We start from the raw sequence: 19,638 nt of genomic DNA, 5'->3' as shown, positions 1-19,638 counted from the left end.
ATAGCTGCATAGTGCTGCACAGGTGAGTGCGTAAATCATCTCAGTTAATTGTCACGAAGTGTATGTCTTCAGGGCAACCGGGCTCCAGGAAGGAATGGACTACCATAGAGACATCATGCGCCAGAGGAGCTCACTTCAGGATACGACTAGCGTAATGAATTCCGTAAGTCTAGGAACAGTGGCACGCAATCAGTTTCAGGTGATACACCGCGAGAACATACGATTGCACCACAAGACAACCATGGTGGACATGGAGACTTGCAGACAGGAGCACATGAAGGTATATCTGCCACTATATTGCCCAGAGAATTTCCGCGCTGAATGGTCTATTTCGCAGGCCAGTTGCTGAACTGCTGGCGGCGCATTTGGTGTCGTTTTCAGCGCGACATCTAGCAGTCGTCTTCAGTGAGCGGGACTGTATGACGCCTAGCCACCCTTCGCTGATCGCAGAGATCTTGTCCGCCCTGCAGGATCATGTCTACCCTTATCGCCTTGACTCCGGCCCAATGGGACATGTCGCCATAAACACGTCCGGCATCAGCCGTCAAGAGTAGAGCACAACCACATGGACGACATAAAGCCATCGTATACAGAGCCGCATATGCTCTCGCTGCTACTCACCCCCGCTCTCCGCCCGACTGCAACGCAGTTCACGCCAAACTCCACCCGCCGGAGGTTCACCGAGAGCAGTCACTCGGCAGCGTCAGACCGTCGAACGGCTGCATCGCCCACTGGCATACTGTCATCATGTCAGCATTGATCGACTTCTCCATCCTGTCAAGCATCGCCGCCATTGAGATAGGCATTCTCGTGTCGAGCGTGCTGTTTGGCATCGTCACGCTGCAGGCCTTCATCTACTTCAGGACTTATCCAGGCGACCCCAAACCCCTGAAGATCTTGGTATGTTGTCTGATTGCATGTCTGTCATTATGTGGTTTATATCTGCTCCTCATAGGCAGGTGTGATATGGTAGCTACTCTCCCGTCCAAGTTGAATCCGCGCTCATCTTGAACTAATCCAGGGTACTGGAATTCGGGGGCATGATTTGTGTAGCAAACCTCCTCTACGAAGCCACGATCACCAAATACCGGAACGCGCCTCTGCTGATGTTCGTAAATCCGCCAACACAGATAAACATATCCAACCTCATCTCAGCATGCACCGCCTGCCTCGTCGAGGTCAGACCTTCTGCCACATCAATCATTTCCTTCCTCTATTCTGATCATCACCGCCCACGGCTTAGGTGTGGTTCGCAGAGCGAGTACGCAGATTCACCGGCCTGCTCTGGCCCGCGCTGGTGTTCTGGTTCCTCATCTTCGTCACCTTCGCCGGCGCCATCCTCGTCTCCGCCGTCCTCTTCACGCGGGGCTTGCTCGAGTTCACCGCTCACTGGAGATGGGCGTCCACGACGTGTTGGATATTGTCCGCCGTCATTGATGTTGCCATGGCTTCCCTGCTCTGCTTCAATCTCCTCCAGCAACGGCAGTCCCTATTCCAACGGTATGTAAATTCACAAATTCACCATCTATCAGCAGGACATCGGCCCTAATGATCCCATCCCCCCCAACAAGGTCGACGAGGCTAGTAGACAAGATAATCATGATCACTATGTGTAAGCACCCAACGGCTTAAAGACTGACAATGTCTCTGAAACACAATATATCTTCGTAGCAACTGGGTTGCTTACCAGGTGAAATTGGCTGATTTATCCGTTGTACGCCGCCGGTATTCACCTTGGGTTTAGTGTCATGGCCATCACAACCACGATCTTGGTACGCTACAGTTTTCCACTAGCTCCATCCTGCGCATACTCATGTCTTCTGCAGTCAATGACGATGCCTTACAACCGTGAGTGACCCTCTTCGCTCCATAAGGGGCGCCAGGGGTTATTAACATCATCGTTCGAAGTCGTCTACATGGGTGTATATATTTGCACCGCGCGAAGTACGTTCTAGCATATCAGAAGCGTGTTTCATAAGCTAACGCATCCTTTTAGTATATGCAAATTCATTCTTCGCGTCGTATGCCCTCCGGTTCATTTATGGTGGCAGAAGGTTGCTGAATGTTCATCTAGGTTGAACGCTCGAAATAATCTTAGATCCACGGACGACGTTGTACAGTCTTTCAAGCTCAGCGTCAGAGGAGCTCGCAGCGGCAGCGCGGGTAAGTGATCCTATACATCTTTTTGCAAGCTTTGTGCCGAACTCTCATTGCGGTAGAAGATCCTATAGCCACAAAGGATAGCGCCCAGTTCGCGTTGCGATACCAGTACAGATTAGACAGCCAGGCTACTACCTCATGACCATACCCTCGACTACCCACTCCCAGCTTTACCGTGACCATATTGTATCGACTCCTTGATCCTAACGTCATGTATTCACGATGATATTTATAATTATTGTATATAGCATATTGTATTTTGCAGGCTTTTGCGGTGGTGCCATCACTGCCCCGGAAACATCAACACACGTTGGAACATGAGGACAAGACCTCATCGATTGATATTTCATCCCCTATGGAAGGTTGGTGAATTTTTCATCGTAGACGGAGTAAAGTTCGGCCATTCAGCCAAGTCGCAGACCAGGAGACATTGGTTTTCGGTTTCGGACGACGGATACCTGCATATGGCTCAGGACACGAACGTTTGGTAGACGATCCGATATAACCGTCACTTAAGCCCCTGAAGGGAAATGCGACAAAGAGTCACTGAAATCCAAAGCTACACAGGCCAATATAATTACTACTGAGAAAATAAAGACATATATATGCCACAGCTTCTACATGAAGTCCAGAGGATGAACATCGTAAGAACGAAAACGAAAACGACTGGATGAGACTATCTTCCTGAGAAAGCCCCTGAATAGTGACTTCCAAAAACGCACACCAGGCAATCACGGCGCGTGCAGTGGCCCAGAAACACACACCATTTTCAAGTTTGAACTGTCATACTCGGGGGGCCTCTCGCATTTTCATAGGGATCTCTACGCACGTTCAAGGTACAGGATTTATGTTGCCTTTCGAATTTCAAGAGTCCTATGGCCGCCCACCACAGCTGGAATCAGTAGTGGCAGCGCGAGCGCGGGGGCTATGAAAGTCGATAATTTCCCCATTAAAGACGAATCCTCTTGGGAATGAGTGATGTGGTAGTAGTGGGCTAGTCGGGTCAGTTACAAGATACTCAAATCAACTTTGACCACAGTGGGAACTAGACCCACTCTAATCTAGCGCCATTGTCGCAAAAGGGTCTCTTGGAGTTCGCTCTGGGGTCACTGTGGTGAGTTGTATGTTGCATCGGCATCTTCCTCGATTGAACTCAAACTTACACCGGAAATCAATTGAAAGTTCCGTTGTGTCAAGTTGAAGTTATCCTGGGAGGGATCAATAACCTCGGGCGCTTTTCCTCCGTCGCAAAATCCCTCCGTCGTTACACAATCATCATTGGAACTGAGTGAGTATCTATGGTTGCTGTAGGAATGACTTAGACTTGAACTTCTGACGATGCAATTTTCGTAGTGGTACACGATCGCAATATCAGTGCCGAGTCTGGAGGCTCGGAGACTGCCAAGGACGAGTTCAAATCTCCAAGACGAAGAGCCCCTGCCAAGCGCGCCCGAAACCATATGATCTGGGTGATTACAGGTATCCGTTTGCGGTGCTGCTGAAGGCGCACGTTCGTCGAGGATGCAAATATATAGACAATTTCGTGCAAAGTGTCCTGTAGCAAGCCCGCCTGTTCCAGTATGCCAGTTCTTCACCAGTGGGATTACCTCTTCGCTTTCGGTGTCCTCGCCGCAGCGCTTGATTCCTACAACATCGGTGAGAGAGATCGCTTTTTGTCTTCGAGATTTCCAACTGATAAGATATGAAGGTGCTAACGATGTGGCTAATGTGCGTCCAGTTACTGACCAAACAGGGATCGCCCTTTGACATGTTCTTGACAGTCCTTCGCTACATCTGTTGGGTCGCGCTCACTGACGCTCCTGCAAGCATGCTTGGCTGCTGCTGTGATGGAGTTCCTTGGGGGTGTACTTGTCGGTGCACGCGTCTCTGGCACGGTCAAAAACGGCATTATCGTACGTCACGGAGCACTCTCGGATTATTATACGATCGAGGCTTAAATGTTACTTCTTCAGTCGTTGGCCGCATTCCAAAATAATGCCGGTGTTCAACTCCTTGGTTTCACCGTGGCCCTTTGCTGCTCCGCTAGCTGGTTGATGATCGCCACAAGATATTCTTGGCCTGTCTCAACCACTTACTCAAGTATGTTTACACGTCGTGTCTTCTCATAATTCGCGCTCATCTATTTCATTCAGTCGTTTCCGCCCTTGCTGGCGTCGGTGTCGCTGTGGGCGGTGCGGATTCTGTGAACTGGGGATGGAACGACGGCAAGGGTCTCGCCACCATCTTCGCCGGCTTCCTCATAGTAAGTCGACTCTTCAACGCTGCACTGCACATCGCTCACCGTCCATCAAGGCCCCCGGTATCTCTGCAGGCTTCGCTGCTGTTGTATACATGCTCACTAAATACGGCGTCCTCCTCCGCAAAAACCCACTCCGAGCTGGCTTCATCGCCGCGCCGATCTTCTTCTTCGGTGTCAGCGCTATCTTGACCATGGTCATTGGTGAGCACCGTTCATCCATCCATCCCCCATTTGACTGATCATATCCTTAGTTTACAAGGGCTCGCCTACCCTTCACTTGGATGAAAAGCCACCTAACCAGATGGCCGCCATCATCCTCGGCGCATCCTCTGTTGTTAGTCTCTTGTCCGTATTGTTCTGGTTGCCCTATGTATATTGCAAGACAGTCCGCAACGATTACAGTAAGTCCACATCACTCATGAAATGGGCGCATAAACTAATTTATGATCCATAGCTCTTCGCTTCTACCACTTCTTCCTTGGCCCTATGCTCTGGTACCGTCAACCACCCGCTGACGCCGCCGACGGAGTTGTCTCTGCTGTTCCGGATTACCGCCACGTGAAAGAAGAAATTCCCCAGACCGATAGCAGCCAGCAATTCCATGGTAATTATCTCTCCCGGGACTTACGCTAGCATTGGAACTTACCCCACCCTTTTTCAGTAGATGAGGAGAAGGTCTCAGAAACGGGATCCCAGGATTTCAAGAGGATGCCTGCCCCCGATGCCCCCGCCGTCCCTCCTGCACCACAACCGGCTGCTTTGGCCGCTGTCGACGCTCACCCCATCGTCGGTGAATGGTACCTCCCCAAGAATCTCTGGACAATTCTGAGGTACAAGTCGGGATCGTACTTATGGAAGGCCCTCACGCATGGCATGTTGGGTGAGTATATTCAGTCCCCTTCGCAGCTTCGTGACTGACCCACCCGCCTCATAGTTGATGTCCATGCCCTCCAGGCCAATGACAATCTGGACGACATGCACAGACGTGCTGTCCAATACGACAACAAAACCGAGCACTTATATTCGTTCATCCAAGTCATGACTGCTTGCACTGCTAGTTTTGCCCACGGTGCTAACGATCGTGAGTACTTCCCTTCCATAAGAAAGTCTCTCGGTTGCTCAGCCACATGCCATTCTAGTTGGAAACGCCGTTGGACCCTTCTCTGCTATCTTCGAGATATGGCATACTGGCGTACCTGCCGGGAGGAACAGCACAACACCCGTATGGATTCTCGTCGCCGGAGCCTCTTTCCTCGTTCTTGGTCTTGCTACATACGGGTACAAGATCATGGCTACCCTGGGCAATCGCCTGACTCTCCACTCCCCATCTCGTGGATACAGCATGGAGTTGGGCTCCGCTATCACAGTCCTCCTCGCCTCCCAATACGCCATCCCTGTCTCCACCACTATGTGCATAACCGGTGGTACCCTCGGTGTTGCCCTCTGCAATGGCGACATCAAGTCGTTCAACTGGAAGCACCTTGGGTGGATCGTCCTCGGATGGGTCTTGACTGTCCCGGTCGTCGGCGTCGCTGCGGGATGTACTATGGGTATTATTCTCAATGCTCCTCATTTCGTCTAGACTTTCTTCTTCAGCCCTGGCTGTTAGCACAGGGTATCTTCGTTATGCTTTCTTACGGTTGGATAACATTACTACTGCGTCGTGTATAGCTAATTTTTACGACTCTTATAAAATGCCCTTTCGACGATCCGTTAGTCATCAGAAAAATCGCAAAAATGCCATTCGCGGCTTTGTGGATACTTTTGCGGGCCTCCTGCTCCACTGAAGCCCTTCAGAAGCTACGTCCCTAGCCTTTTGCTCCTTTCCGGCCCCAAGAAGTTTGCCAAAAGCCGAAAGTATGTATGATTTTACTGATGCACTACTTTTAGTTCGACTATTCAAAACGATCAATCCTGCCAACGTGTAACGTAGTAATGGTATAGAGTATATTACCGTCAATTAAGTGGTTCTACTTCATCTTCGTCCTCCGTTTCGTCAATTTGAGTTTCTGGTTCCGACTCCTCGTCTTCAGTGCTTTCGGCACCAAACTGCGATGCGTCTGTAGACGGCGGAACCTCGTTTTGGTCCACAAGATCACTTGAATCCGATTGCGCCGACTCCTCGTCAGCGGCTTCCTCGTCTTCGTTCTGAGCAAGTATCATGGCTTCTTCCCATCCCTCCGGTATTTTCGGCGTGAGGAGTTGTGCGACATGTTCTTGAAGCAACATGCCTAGCATATGGTATCAGCCAGCAAATTGGTTGGCGCAGCTGAGGAAGAGATAAACCTATGGCCATCAATGATGATCCATCCATGATCTTATACATATCCCTGAACATGTACTTTTCTTTGCTGTACCTGACCCGCTTTCGTGGCGGAGATGGGTCCTCCTCTTCTTCATCGTCATCTTCATCATCCTCTACCTCTTCTACGTCACCTTTGTCTTCGAGCCTTTGAACCTCTCCCCTGGTCTTATCTTGAGTTTTACTGTGTAATTTCGCTAGTTGTCGGGCTTTGCGATTCCTGCGATAGTCTCTGGTAGAATTCAACAGTTGCCCTCTTTCATTGTAGTAGTTACTGGCAAAATGATGAATGCATTTCAAGAGATCCTAAGACTCAAATAAGATGTGATACCATATTTGACGCGACGGAAAACATACAGAACTTGGTAACGGAAGAGTCGACGGAGAGTCGACGTTATCCGGCGATAATTCAAGAAAGTCAAGATCTTGCACTATCTTACGACGCTTCCTGGCTACGCCTCCATCCTTTGCTCTAGCCTTGCGGTTCCTTCTCTGAGACTGGCCGTTGTCGGTGCTGTCGTCTTCATTCGTTTCCTCAGCTTCCGGTTCAAGGTTCGGGTCTATAACTTCTTCGGCCTCTTCACTATTCTCATCCTCCTGGTTGGTACGCTTCGACTTGTACACGCTTTGGAATCCGGCGGCATCCCTCGCAATCCAGTTTCCTCGACTATCTTGAATAGTAGACCTGGAAGTTGGAAGATCGAGGTTGGTGGTACTTTGCTTCACCCGAACAAGTCTTCCGCCAGATCTCTGAAGACGAAGACTCGTATAATCAAAGACAGTGTTTAGGCGAGGCGCTGCCATGTTGAACGGCTAGTAGAAACAACTTGATGTAGAAGAGCAATTAATTGACGTGGGAACATGATCGATCGTCCCCGTGGATCCAGGAGTCAATAGGAGCACTTTCGAACCCAATATACTCCTTTGAAATGAGCGTAATCTCCATCCTGATTTTAACTGATCCTGAGTCACTGATACATTTAAAAGCTAAAAACTAAAAGGTAACAAGCCTACGGCGCATTCCAGCCAGCACTTCACCTACACTTCTACCTTACTGAAGATGAAAGCTGCCATGCCAGGGCCCGGTTTGATCGTTTCCAACTTCCAGCCAGTCATTCTGCCCAATTCTTCGAAATCCCCAGGGGTGCGTTCGCGACCATCAACCAATGCTAGCATCTAAGCAATCGCTCGTCTTAGCATCCCTCAAACTAGAAACGTAGTACAACACCAACCTGCAAGTCAGCTGCAGTGATGAAACCTCCCACAGCAAGTCCAAGATTTGCTAATAGAGGGTATGGGATGGTACGGCCGCCAGTCAACTCATCCGGGCACGCATGAACCGCCATCAATTCAAGAAGGATCAGTTTTGAGGTAGACTTGGCTGCTGCGTGTATATGCCCCAAGATTTTATGACAATCTGCTTCCGGCCAGTCATGAATGATGGCTCGAAGGAAGTAAACATCTGCTTTGACAGGCATGGGTTCAAAGAAGCTGTGGACTAGTCAAAGATGTCGATCAGCGAGCCTCATGTGTGGAAGGAGTTTGAGACGAACCTTCCAATGTGACTGTCCCGTCATTGATTGCTTCCGGCCATTCATTAGCCCAGCGCTGGAAAGTAAAGTTGAGATCTACGAAGAGGATGGCGACAACGTGGACCCACTCGCTTCGCTTCTACAATGGCGCCTTCTAGATCTTGCAGTACATATTTATGCTGCGGCGCGGCGCGTGCAAGTTCCATAGTGACCTCGCCAGTGCTCCCGCCGACGTCAACTATCGTACTGCCTGTGGGAAGAGAGTGCCAATCCAATACTGAAAATTATATGGTGTCAGGTACTCATTCAGTTCTGGGTGTGGTTTCTCCGCCTACCTGAAGCATAGGCTCCTTGACCCCACAATTTGGCGGGCGCCTTCATAGCGGTCGCAAATCGGTGCGCTCGCCATTTGTGGCCAGGTTTCTCATACCACTCGAATAAATTTGCGCGGTCTTGATTTGACATGCTGAGCGGAGAGACATATCCCTTCGAGTCTTTCATAAACTCTATGATGCTTCGACTACCGATAAAACCCTCGTCCGTGCTGTGGGGAAGTGATTTAACTAGAAACGAAGGTAATTAGAGGGTTCGGTGCACTTACGTATGGCTTATGAGGGCAGAGATGGGAGCATCATCGTATTTAGTCATTGAACTAATGAAGCTCAGTTGGTGTATACAAGGAAAACTTGGACATAATGCTCACTCTGCTTCAATATCTTTGAAGGGCTTGTTCTTAAGTAAGGCAGACGACAGCCTGTTGTTCGCAAAGACGTTGGGTTTAACTTCCCGGAATATGTGTCGCGTGGCTAGATAGCGTAGGCATCGAGCTGATATTATGTTAATTAGCGTTTGGCATCGCCACTAAGCAAACATACCGACGTAGGCTCCATTGAAGCCAATCTGTTTGCCGATTTCTTTAGCATCAAGACCCTGCGTTCTCGTCAGATCAGAAACAGTCGAGTTCGATAGAGACATACATCAGGCCCAGCTTCCTTCAATAGATCAGCGACATTGTGGTCGTTCGCGAAGGAGAGCATGACCGTAGCATACACCCCAGTCGCTTGCTCCAGTAGGACTTCGAGAGGGGAACGGACAGATGCTGTGAGCTGTGCGGCGGCTGCGATAATCAATCGAGTAGCCTCTTGAACAGCAGCAGCTTCCGCTGACTTGGTTGGCGCGAACGGTTCGTCGAGTGAAGGAAACTTGCGGCCATCTTGAGCGTATGCGTCGCCTAAGATCTTTACATTGGAAGAGATGATTTCTGCAAGTGCATTCAAGTAATCAGCCATGTTTAATGGCAATGATGAGCTATGATGAGATGGCCTACGAATATAGATAATCCGACTTTATATAGCTTCGCGCCCGCGGGGCTTATCGGCCTTCATGGGGAAGGTCGATCTGCAGGAGAATATGTCAGCGCTCAGCAGTTATCCAACAACGTTTCACTTGGAACATCAGTCAGCTTGCGAACATGACTATAAGAGTGGACGAAGATTAGTAAGTGGGTATTACTCGTGGGATGCACCACTCAGTAGTGCGTTGATCGATCCGTTCTCGCGTTCCATAGCCTAGGTGTCCGACGCTACGGGTTTGGAGACTCGCAGCCTGTTTTCCAGTGCGACTGATATCGCCTGGATCGACAAAGCCTCCAGCTCGCGAAGCTGGTCATTCGAGCGTCACGCTTCATGTCGGCCTAACTGGATCCAGTGGAATTGCCCTGCAACGTCTGGCGGTCGGAGTCGGGCCGCGCCAAAGGATCAGTTTTTCTGATCGCAACCGACAAAGAAGGGCTCCCACCATATGCAATGTCCATGTGTAACTGAAAGATGACATCGCGAGCTTCTAACCGAAGACGGCCCAGGGCTGAAGCTTTGGTCACACAGAGTTGTCCCCGACGCCTCGACCCAACGCATTGTAACTGGCGATGGAATCTTGAGTTGAGCCCATGTGATGTCCAGCGCCCATTATCCAAGGACTTCAAACTTCTCACGTCAAGTGTGGAGAAGATCATAGAGTTGAGATCGAAAACTAAAATCGTAATCAGATAACATGGTTTGCAACTTTCACCTATTCCACTGCCTTGCTGAAGATGAAGGCCGGCACAAGACCTGGTTTCACTGTCTCAAGTTTCCAACCAGTCTGCCTACCCAATTCTTCGTACTCTCTCGCAGTCCGTTCTCGGCCATTGAGTAGCGATATCATCTGAGCAATATCCTTTAGCATCTGCGTGAATCCGAAGTGGCATAGCACTAACATGCATATCGATCATGGTGACAAAACCTGCCCCAGCGATTCCAAGGTTCGCAAGTAGAGGATATGGCGCATTGTTGCTGCCAACAAGGTCATCCGCGCATGCATGAAGAGCCATCATCTCGAAGAGGACGAGTTTCGAAGTAGACTTCGCCGCTGCGTTCAAATGTCCCAGAATTTTGCGACATTCCGCTTCTGGCCAATCGTGGATGATGGCCCGCATGAAATAGACATCCGCCTGAACGGGCATGGGGTCAAAGAAACTATGGACTAATCTCAAAAGGATATCAACTTTGCGTATCAGGCAAACACAGAACATACCTTCTAGTGCCACAATCCCGTTATCAATGGCTTCTGGCCATTCCTTTGCCCAGTGCTGGTGGACAATGTCAGTACTTGCACACATGTAAGATTATGTACTAACCCGTTGCGCTGCCGCAATGCCCCCTTCCAAATCATGTAGGACATACTTGTGCTGCGGTGCAGAGCGTGCTATTTCCATAGTGACTACACCCGTACTAGCTCCCACATCGACAATCGTACTTCCACTTGGAAGGGCATTCCAGTCTAGTGCTGTATGTCTGATGTCAGATACTCGCCCACGCCAACATAATATCTTTTTTACCTGAAGCATACGCCCCCTGCCCCCGCAGTGTAGCCGGCGCCTTCATGGCTGTGGCAAACCGACGCGCTCGCCATGTCTGCGCCGGTTGTGCATACCATTCAAACATGCTAGTACGTTCTTGAAGGGCCATGCTAAGTGGCGAAGAATAGCCCTTCGGGTGTCTCATGAACTCGATGAAGCTCTGACTGCCGATGAGCCCTTCATCCGTCCTATGAACAACAACGGCGCTCTAGATGAATGCAACCGTCGACCTGAATAATGCTTGTACGTACACGTGGCCGACGAAAGCAGAGATAGGTGCGTCGTCATATTTCGTTATTGTACTGTTGACACTGAGTCAACATACTTGGAAGAGTGACTGAAGACTCACTCAGATTCAATCTCTTTGAAGGGTTTGCTCTTGACGAGAGCAAACGATAGTCGGTTGTTTGCAAAGACATTGGGCTTAACTTCGCGGAATATGTGCCGGGTGGCTAGGTAGCGGAGGCACTGAGCTGGAGAGAGTATTAGCTAGCGTTCATAGAATACGGCTGTAGGCTAGCCCGTCCTACCGACGTAAACACCATCGACGCCGATCTTCCTGCCAATTTCTTTGGCATCGAGCCCCTGCGTAAGTCAGAGCTCATTAGACCTTAGGAACACAGTTGAATGCACTTGTGTACCTGGGGACCGGCCTCTTTCAGCAAGTCGGCTACATTGTGATCGTTCACGAACGAGAGTGTGACTGTGTTGTACATGCCAGTCGCTTGCTCCCCCAAGACATCGAACGGGGACCGAACAGATGCTACAAGTTGGGTTGCAGCCGCGACGATCAACCGAATATTTTCTTGGACATCCTTGTTGGCAGCTATTTCCGCTGCTTGAGTCGGATCTAGTGGCTCGTCTAGCGAAGGGTAACTGCTCCCGTTCTTTGCATACGCGCTCTGTAGAGTCTTCACATTGGAGGCGATGATCTGTACGAGTGCGGTAAGATAGTCGGTCATGCTGGCTAATGTATCACTCGCGAACCGACCTTGTCTTATATATAGGGTTCCCCAGTCGTATTTCTGACGTTTGACCGCTCATGAAGGGGAGCAGCGCCGGCGTTCGCTTCTTTTCTCAGCAACCTCCAGGTTTTCTGCTAACAGTGCCCAAGCCTTGACTGTTCGTGAGATAATAATCTGTTCAAAAGCGTCGCTTACTGCGTCGGAGGTCAATCCGGTTATCGCTTCCAAAAAAAAAACATGGTTTAGAACACAGCTGGTGCGTCTATTGGGACACATAGATCTCTCCATCAGCCTGTCGCCGGTTGCAATCAGCTCTATCAGACTTCTTTTGATTTAGTTATAGTTTTCTAATCACTAATGATGTCAATGAGTCATCTGCATGAGACGGATAGATGATTGAGCTCACGATGAGAAGCGCGCGGATAAACTAAACGCACACCTAAAGAAACTCACATAGATATTGAAGACTGTTCGACCGACTTGCACCCGTGAATAAAGTGAATACATAACTAGAAAGTTCTATACAAACATTAGAAATACAGATACGGGGTGTTCCATTATGTGCTTCCCGCTGTCGGATTGATAACACCCTTTATGACGGCCAGCTCCGCATTGATGATACTACTCGTCGCTGCGCCGATGGATACATTATTGGCCAACAGCACAAACTTGATGTCCAGTACCTGGCATTGCCGCACGCGTCCAACATGAACGCCAGAGCCGTCTTGGTAATACCTGTCCAGCCGCGGCTGCGGCCGATCAGGCTCCTCGTGAACAACGATGGCGTGGCGAGGTGCCGATGGGCACCCGAGGGCTTGAGCGTCCGGCGTGAAGGCAACCAAGGCCTCACGGACTTGCTGGGGGCTGGGTGGTGGTCGTTTGGCGAACCGTATGGATACACACTCAGTGTGGCCATCGATTACTGGCACGCGATTGCACGAAGCAGAGACGCGCAACGGGTGGCGAGCGTGCATATCAAAAGCTTTCAGACCACCATCGGAATCCGTGATGCCTCCAAGAATCTTAAGTGTCTCCCATTCCATCTTCTCCTCTTCACCGCTGATATACGGCACCACGTTGTCTATGATGTCCATCGAGGGCAGGCCTGGATATCCAGCTCCTGAGATGGCTTGCATTGTAGTGACCATACACGCTTCGATGGGCCCGAAAGCCTTTTCCAGAGCTGCAAGTGGCACCACATAACCAGTGGTAGAACAATTTGCGTTAGTGACGATGAAGCCTTTGCTGAGGGGTGGGGTATGGAGTGATCTTTGTTGGGGGATGATGGCAAGATGAGAGGGGTTTACGAGAGGTACGATGAGGGGGACATGAGGATCCCGTCGGTAATTTTTAGCATTCGAAAATACTGCTATCTCGGCGGAACGGAAGTCGGCCTCTTTGGAGAAAATGCGTCAGCGTATCCTGGTTCAGAAATGAAGTCCTGAGACCTACCGATGTCCCCCGCCACGTCCGCATCCAAGCCGGAGAAAACAATGTCACAATCGGAAAAGTTTGCCGGAAGGCACTCCTTGACGATCATGTCCCTCACCCCCGCAGGAATGGGGGTGGTCTGCTTCCACTTTACAACCTTGTAATACTTTTGATTCGCCGACCGCGACGATGCCCCAATGGCATCAATGGTGAACCATGGGTGCGATGATAACAGGGTAAGAAATCGCTGGCCCACCGTCCCCGTGGCTCCTAAGACACCGACTTTGATCTGGCTCCCTTCTTGCATGTGTTGTCTGGGATATTTAGAGAGAAAGCGGCTGGAAGAGACGTCAACGCCATCAGAATCTGTTCCAACGGGCGTCGAGCTCATATTGGATACCTTTTGGAAAAAGACAGATTATCAGGATTTCAGAAGTTGTTAATGCACATCATTGACCGTGGGAATATCTGACACATTCATTATCAGAAAACCTACTGACTGTGGGATAAAGCGACAAGTAAGCGTGCGTCGCGTCCTCCCTCACTGCCGCCCGTCTTTCCGCTTCGACTCCGATGTCGACCCCCGACGCTCCGTCGTACTATCAGCCCAATGTCCAACACAATTCGGCGCTGAGTGTCGTCAAATTCTACTCGTCTTGCTTTGCCGGGGCCGTCGCTGGCATCCTCGGACTCCAAAATTGGCTTGGCTTTGCGCTTTTCATGATTTCGACGCTGTTCACCTCGTCATGCATATACTTTATCAACTGTCGAGGAAAGCCAGCCAAATACATCCCGGGTGGACTTACGGAACTCGTGAATCCCGGCCAAGATAATATGTTCACTTTCGTTCTGGTTTGGACGCTTTTCTATGGTGAGCTGTCTTCTTCATGCACCGCATTGATTCGTCATTCAAACACGTCGATAGGGATTGTCCACGGTAAGGAGTGGTAGATTGTCAAGGAATATGTACTAATGCGCCGATCTTCAGTGTATGATTAGAGGAAAACGTACATATATATGGTGAGCCTTCAGTCAGTTGATCTTCCGGCGGCCGCATGAAGTTAATACTCTCGCTTGAATGTAGCCCTGATGCAACATGCCCGATGCATTGTCATTCTTTGCGATTCAATGACTCCGGCATGAGAATACCCGTTTCATAATCGCCAACGCTGAAACCATTCGATATGAATTTCCGCTGAGACTCCCTCTCAATTCCCCAATCCAGTTAGTGCAGGTTAGTGCTTAATCAATGGCACGTACGTGATCCAACAATCCTGCATGATATGATATTTCCGCTTGAAAATGGAGCGCTACTACCATACTACCTGCCAGTACTACAGCAATGTGATGTCATCCGCAAGACTAGACGTTGCTGCGCGCCGTGCTAGTGTTATATCGGTAGTCCAACTCCACAAGTTTCAGATAAATTCTATACACGACTCTGCACCATTTCAGTCCTGTGAGTGGCTTGTTTGCAACAGCATCACTCAATGCTGTAAACATTCCTTTCCAGTGAGAGATATTTGATTGGTCTTCGCACATATTTCCCTCGAAAGTCGAAATCCTTCGACTGAGATCGAAGGCCGTTGCCACGTTGCGTCCGCGTGCAGAACCCTCGTGGCATCTGTCCACGTGGATCTCGCGATCAGGGCAACCAGGGTCCTTTGGATGCCCATTTCGGCATTCCTTGTTTCTAAAGAGGAAAATAAGGATGGAACGGTGGACTTTTCAGAAATACATATCAAGGTAGGGCGCCCAGAGCTTCTTCTCTTCTCCCTCTTCCTCCTTGATCAACCTGAAATCTCACCAATGTCGGGGCCGTATGTACTATTGCAGTTTGGCGAGGATCCATGTAATTGCAGATACGAAGACTTGGAAAGCCGGCATGCATTCACCGTGTACGTCCGCGACATCTAACTACCGTCCTTCGCTGATCTGTCGGCAGACAAGAGGTATGTGTCCAGGTTGAATGATGACGCACCTTGGATCAGCTTTGATTAGGTCCCTCACAATCCAAATATTGTTGTCATGCTGCGGCGAGAGGCTGCTTGGTCGCAGCAACATCCTACTATAATGGGACCCGATAGGTCCTTCCTGTATTTTGGACCTGGACAATCGCAAGGACACCTTGCCTACGGCAATTCACCTCTACAACCAATGGCCAACTCCATCAAGCAGAAGCGGGATTCAAGCAAGTATGTCCACTTCATTTCTTCCCGTTTTTGGTCGTCACCAACGCCGCCATTCTCAGTTCTCGATACTTCAAATCCCAGAATGGCAGCAAAGAGTACAAGTGGAAAATAAGTCCCCAGCGAATAGAGGCAAGTGACGGTCGCTCACATCGTGTCCACATATTTGACTGGTGGGTATAGTGCAGTGACGGGCGTTCCACCATCGCTGTGTGGGAACTGAGTCAGCCAGAAGATGAATTTCACGCCCGATTGACCATTAGAAGTGGTGGCCTTCCCGTCGTCACTGAAATCCTCACAACCCTCACACTGAACCGCGTGTCACTCGCCCTCAATTGGTAGCCGTGCGCCGGAACTTCTACCTCTTCGGCCTTTGTTCATAAGCTATAGTTCACTTCGCTTTCTGTTGTCAGAATCAATCAATCACCTCATCATTCCCTCGCAACAACAGCTTTCTCGGCTGGCCACAAATCATGATGCGACCTGTAATATCAGAATGTATATGTTTATAGCATCACAACTATTGAGTAGCTGATGTGGAAGGAGGCCATTGATGTGTTTTCCACGCCGACTCGCTACAGTTCTACACCCAAGTATCGTAATCCCCGGATGCCGGGCAGTGGGGCCTTGAGGCGATGAATGGCACATTCACTCGTTCTTCAGTTCTTCTCGAAGTTCTTCGAGCCTAGGCCACTCTGGTTCATCTTCAAAGCTTTCCTTCGTCCGGCCAGCAAACGTCCGCACAATGCTATGCGCTTGCAACCGCCAATTCCCTGACACCCGAGGTCCGAAATTTCTCAAGACATCAACGATTTCTTCCACCTCCACCACCGCTTCACGCCACTTCGCTGGATCCGTTTCACCCCTTCTCATGGTCCCTGCCGTTCCAACTCGATATGCATCTAGGGACGCCTTCAAGGCATCCTCCCACCGTGACTGCCATGTCAGTAGCCGAGCATATGCCCGAAATATACGGGGAGATGAGACCCGAGGCAATATCGTCTTCTCCAGCAAGATGGTAACGTTACGAAGTAAACCATGTCCTTCGTTGGGGTTATGCGTGGAGGCATCTCCATTCTCGTTGTCTCCAAGGCTCGCCGGGGCTCGCGTGACAGCATCCACCAACCTCTCAAGCACGTCTTCGTCCACAGCTTTATCGCCAACCTTGTCGCTTGTCTCCTCGACAATGCGACCCAAAGCACGACATGCTTCAGAGAGCTCCCCAACATCCATCGCGACGATCATATAATTCGACCACATACGCCAGTTGTTGTAGCTGTATTTGAGGCCCTGCTTCAGCGCGCGAAACGCCAGCATTTTGTTGGCGAACGGGATGGATTTACTGCTCTCCCCATCATATGTTAGCGCCATCTCATCAGTCCCTGTCCCCTCCTTCGCGGACCATCAGAACCACGGAAAAGTTACGCCACAAAAGATGAAACACATACCGTAGCTTGATCTTGCCTGGTACCAGTAACTCGTGGTTTGGGAGTTCCCATCCGAAGATATACAGATGCGAGATTGTTCCAACTTTCGCCATCTTCGTCGTCGATTGCCACGCAGCGACTAAAAGCGTCCTTGGCGTCCTCCCACCTTTCCACTCGAACACATGCGCAACCGAGGATGAACCAAGATCGGGAGAGGAGTGGGTTGATTGTCACCGCTCGCTTCAGACAATCTATGGCCTTGTCATATTCCACCCGGGCGAAGTAGTACCCTCCAAGTGACCGCATGGCTCGGCCAGAGGTCTGCTTGGAAACATCCCATGCACGATTGTAGTGTTCGACTGCATTCTCCGGCTCGAGATCCCCAAGCAGACACCACAGCTTCGCCTCCCGCGCTGCATCCAGGTACACCCTTCGATCCTTGGACAGATCCTTCCCGTGGATAATGACATTCTCGGCTTCATCCTTCTTTCCCTCGAGCAGATCCCTGACGATGGCCTTCGCCTTTTCAGGTTTATCCAAGGAGCCCCAACACTTTACCACTTCTTCCCACATCTCTAGTCGCTCAAATATCTCGAGAGCGGATTTGACGACCCCTAGCTTCAGGAACTGCAAAGCAAGCTCGCGTTCGAGCTCCCATTTGCTCGGGAGGGGTATGTCGTGGAAATAGCGCAGACGCTCTGGAACGGAAGAGTCTGCGGTTGGCATCTGATCAATCAATGCCTGTAGCTGGAGTGTTGCTCGTTCGACGGTCCTCGTGCGCGACGATTCGAGCCTCGACCGAAGGAGCAACGCCATGGTGTGTACGGACCAATTGCGCGGATGGGAGATAACTCGCGCTACATACGGTGTCATTTGTTCGGCGGTCAGACCATGAGCAGGGGAGGTGTTTTGGACATTCAAGCAGAGTGACAACAAGATACATTGATCGAGGGGATGCAGAGGTGGTTGAGACGATGGATCGAGATGGCCAAGCCGACCTTTCTCAGCGTTGGGATCTGATGTCGTGAATTGAGTCTGTTCCAGTAGCGTGTCGTCGTTAAGCGCAAGAGTTTCTGGCAAAGAAGAGGGTCCGCTGATCTCCGTGGCGCTCGTTTCGGAAGTACTTGCCACCGAAAGTTGACTTTCGGCGAGCAGCACGAGTTGACTAAGGTCATTTTGCTGAAACTTCGTCCTCTTGCCTAGAGCTCCAGTAAGCTCATACTGCAGGCCTGTCGCTTTGATGGCCCGCAGGAAATAGTCCGATGCGGCCCTGTCCTGAGAGAGTGTGTGTTCCAACAGGCCGGCCTCTAGGTGAAGCCTTCCCGTCAGCTCAGGATCGGAGGAAATCGACTCCGTCTGGGTCTCTATCGAAGCAAGCACACTAGGAGGCGGAGCGACCGTTTCATCTAGAACGTGCTGATGGACCGTCGTGGCCCGTAGCCTCCACCAAGGTATTGATTTACAGTGATGATAGGGTGATTCCAAAAGTAGCTGAGCGAGGCGCAGAAGGAACGGATGCTTCGTAAGATGGTAAGCGGGCTCGCCACCGTACGCGAGCTCGGAAGTCGCCTTGATGTGAAGTATTTCGTCCGTGAGACCGACGGCTTCTCCCTGAATTATTTCTATCGGTCTGACGTCTAGATCAGGACCAGTCCAGTTGGCCTGGATGAAGGCATGCAGAAGTGCTATGGCCACGAGGAGGCGTACCAACTCTCCCATTTCATCGACGTCGTCGTCAACTCTTTCTACAAATTGGAACCATGAAACAGAGGGATCGTTTGCGTTCACGGTGCGTAGTTGTAACAAATCCCGAGCCAAGGGGGAAAGCAGAGCGTCTCGAAATCTTGCATCACCAACATCGCGGGCCAATTTCAGCACAGGATCTGGCAGCGAAGTGGAGCCCTCAGATGGGCAAGAACCTGCGAGTAATGCTTTTTCGACCGAGGAAATGTCCATGAAGGAAAGAAACTGGAATCATCGTGATATTGATCAGCGAAGGCATGACTGATCATGATCGATGTTGCATGAGGTTCGCGTCATTAATATTATTGCCGGGTGCTCAGACTGGGTAATACAGTGGTTTCTGGCCTATTTCTCCACGTATATTTGGAAACCCCCCCTCTACCCTCATAAGCCACATGCAAGTGCACCGAACCCTCTAATTACCTTCGTTTCTAGTCAATTCACTTCCCCACAGCACGGATGAGGGTTTTATTGGTAGCCAAAGCATCATAGAGTTCATGAAAGACTCGAAGGGGTGTGTCTCTCCACTCAACATGTCAATCCAAGACCGTGCAAATTTATTTGAGTGGTATGAGAAACCTGGTCACAAATGGCAGTACAGGGGGGAACGGGACGGTGTTACACTCAACACCTTGAGTTGGGCGTATATTTTTACTGGTTTAACGTATTCATTTCTTGGTTGAATCCGAATTGAATAGCCCAACGCCGAGGAAGCCTCAGGAATGGATTAATG

At 50.2% G+C, this 19,638-nt stretch overlaps 9 protein-coding genes across 9 annotated transcripts; 4 read left to right on the top strand and 5 right to left on the bottom strand.

The window, feature by feature from the left end:
- Positions 1–747: 747 nt before the first annotated feature.
- Positions 748–2,302, top strand: PC9H_004585 (uncharacterized protein; the record flags this gene model as incomplete). The annotated part of the gene is made up of 12 exons (XM_036774168.1): positions 748–900; positions 956–969; positions 1,022–1,178; positions 1,244–1,500; positions 1,536–1,612; positions 1,672–1,690; positions 1,745–1,772; positions 1,827–1,848; positions 1,909–1,944; positions 1,997–2,021; positions 2,075–2,163; positions 2,220–2,302. The coding sequence occupies 12 exons, from the start codon at positions 748–750 to the stop codon at positions 2,300–2,302; spliced, it is 960 nt and encodes a 319-aa protein (XP_036632670.1).
- Positions 2,303–3,740: 1,438 nt separating this feature from the next.
- On the top strand, positions 3,741–6,002 carry PC9H_004584 (uncharacterized protein; the record flags this gene model as incomplete). Its single annotated transcript, XM_036774167.1, has 11 exons — positions 3,741–3,816; positions 3,869–3,888; positions 3,942–4,073; positions 4,134–4,260; positions 4,314–4,423; positions 4,474–4,621; positions 4,672–4,821; positions 4,875–5,024; positions 5,082–5,300; positions 5,355–5,501; positions 5,560–6,002. The coding sequence occupies 11 exons, from the start codon at positions 3,741–3,743 to the stop codon at positions 6,000–6,002; spliced, it is 1,722 nt and encodes a 573-aa protein (XP_036632669.1).
- Positions 6,003–6,376: 374 nt separating this feature from the next.
- On the bottom strand, positions 6,377–7,526 carry PC9H_004583 (uncharacterized protein; the record flags this gene model as incomplete). The annotated part of the gene is made up of 3 exons (XM_036774166.1): positions 6,377–6,651; positions 6,707–7,028; positions 7,080–7,526. The coding sequence occupies 3 exons, from the start codon at positions 7,524–7,526 to the stop codon at positions 6,377–6,379; spliced, it is 1,044 nt and encodes a 347-aa protein (XP_036632668.1).
- A 234-nt stretch (positions 7,527–7,760) lies between these two features.
- PC9H_004582 (uncharacterized protein) lies at positions 7,761–9,543 on the bottom strand (the record flags this gene model as incomplete). Its single annotated transcript, XM_036774165.1, has 9 exons — positions 7,761–7,898; positions 7,955–8,220; positions 8,276–8,330; positions 8,383–8,531; positions 8,590–8,798; positions 8,856–8,906; positions 8,958–9,081; positions 9,130–9,184; positions 9,232–9,543. 9 exons carry the CDS (start codon positions 9,541–9,543, stop codon positions 7,761–7,763), a joined length of 1,359 nt encoding a protein of 452 aa, XP_036632667.1.
- Positions 9,544–10,321: 778 nt separating this feature from the next.
- PC9H_004581 (uncharacterized protein) lies at positions 10,322–12,112 on the bottom strand (the record flags this gene model as incomplete). The annotated part of the gene is made up of 9 exons (XM_036774164.1): positions 10,322–10,456; positions 10,509–10,774; positions 10,826–10,880; positions 10,929–11,077; positions 11,130–11,338; positions 11,402–11,452; positions 11,500–11,623; positions 11,681–11,735; positions 11,792–12,112. The coding sequence occupies 9 exons, from the start codon at positions 12,110–12,112 to the stop codon at positions 10,322–10,324; spliced, it is 1,365 nt and encodes a 454-aa protein (XP_036632666.1).
- A 560-nt stretch (positions 12,113–12,672) lies between these two features.
- Positions 12,673–13,853, bottom strand: PC9H_004580 (uncharacterized protein; the record flags this gene model as incomplete). The annotated part of the gene is made up of 2 exons (XM_036774163.1): positions 12,673–13,511; positions 13,568–13,853. 2 exons carry the CDS (start codon positions 13,851–13,853, stop codon positions 12,673–12,675), a joined length of 1,125 nt encoding a protein of 374 aa, XP_036632665.1.
- Positions 13,854–14,119: 266 nt separating this feature from the next.
- PC9H_004579 (uncharacterized protein) lies at positions 14,120–14,497 on the top strand (the record flags this gene model as incomplete). The annotated part of the gene is made up of 2 exons (XM_036774162.1): positions 14,120–14,417; positions 14,472–14,497. 2 exons carry the CDS (start codon positions 14,120–14,122, stop codon positions 14,495–14,497), a joined length of 324 nt encoding a protein of 107 aa, XP_036632664.1.
- Positions 14,498–15,355: 858 nt separating this feature from the next.
- Positions 15,356–16,077, top strand: PC9H_004578 (uncharacterized protein; the record flags this gene model as incomplete). Its single annotated transcript, XM_036774161.1, has 5 exons — positions 15,356–15,444; positions 15,492–15,498; positions 15,548–15,741; positions 15,798–15,867; positions 15,919–16,077. 5 exons carry the CDS (start codon positions 15,356–15,358, stop codon positions 16,075–16,077), a joined length of 519 nt encoding a protein of 172 aa, XP_036632663.1.
- Positions 16,078–16,383: 306 nt separating this feature from the next.
- PC9H_004577 (uncharacterized protein) lies at positions 16,384–19,118 on the bottom strand (the record flags this gene model as incomplete). The annotated part of the gene is made up of 2 exons (XM_036774160.1): positions 16,384–17,127; positions 17,184–19,118. 2 exons carry the CDS (start codon positions 19,116–19,118, stop codon positions 16,384–16,386), a joined length of 2,679 nt encoding a protein of 892 aa, XP_036632662.1.
- Positions 19,119–19,638: the final 520 nt, after the last annotated feature.

The sequence above is a fragment of the Pleurotus ostreatus genome (genome assembly GCF_014466165.1).
Source record: "Pleurotus ostreatus strain PC9 chromosome Unknown scaffold_3, whole genome shotgun sequence".
Lineage (NCBI taxonomy): Eukaryota > Fungi > Basidiomycota > Agaricomycetes > Agaricales > Pleurotaceae > Pleurotus > Pleurotus ostreatus.
Note: the sequence above shows the minus strand (reverse complement) of the source record. Positions and strands in the feature narration are given on the sequence as shown.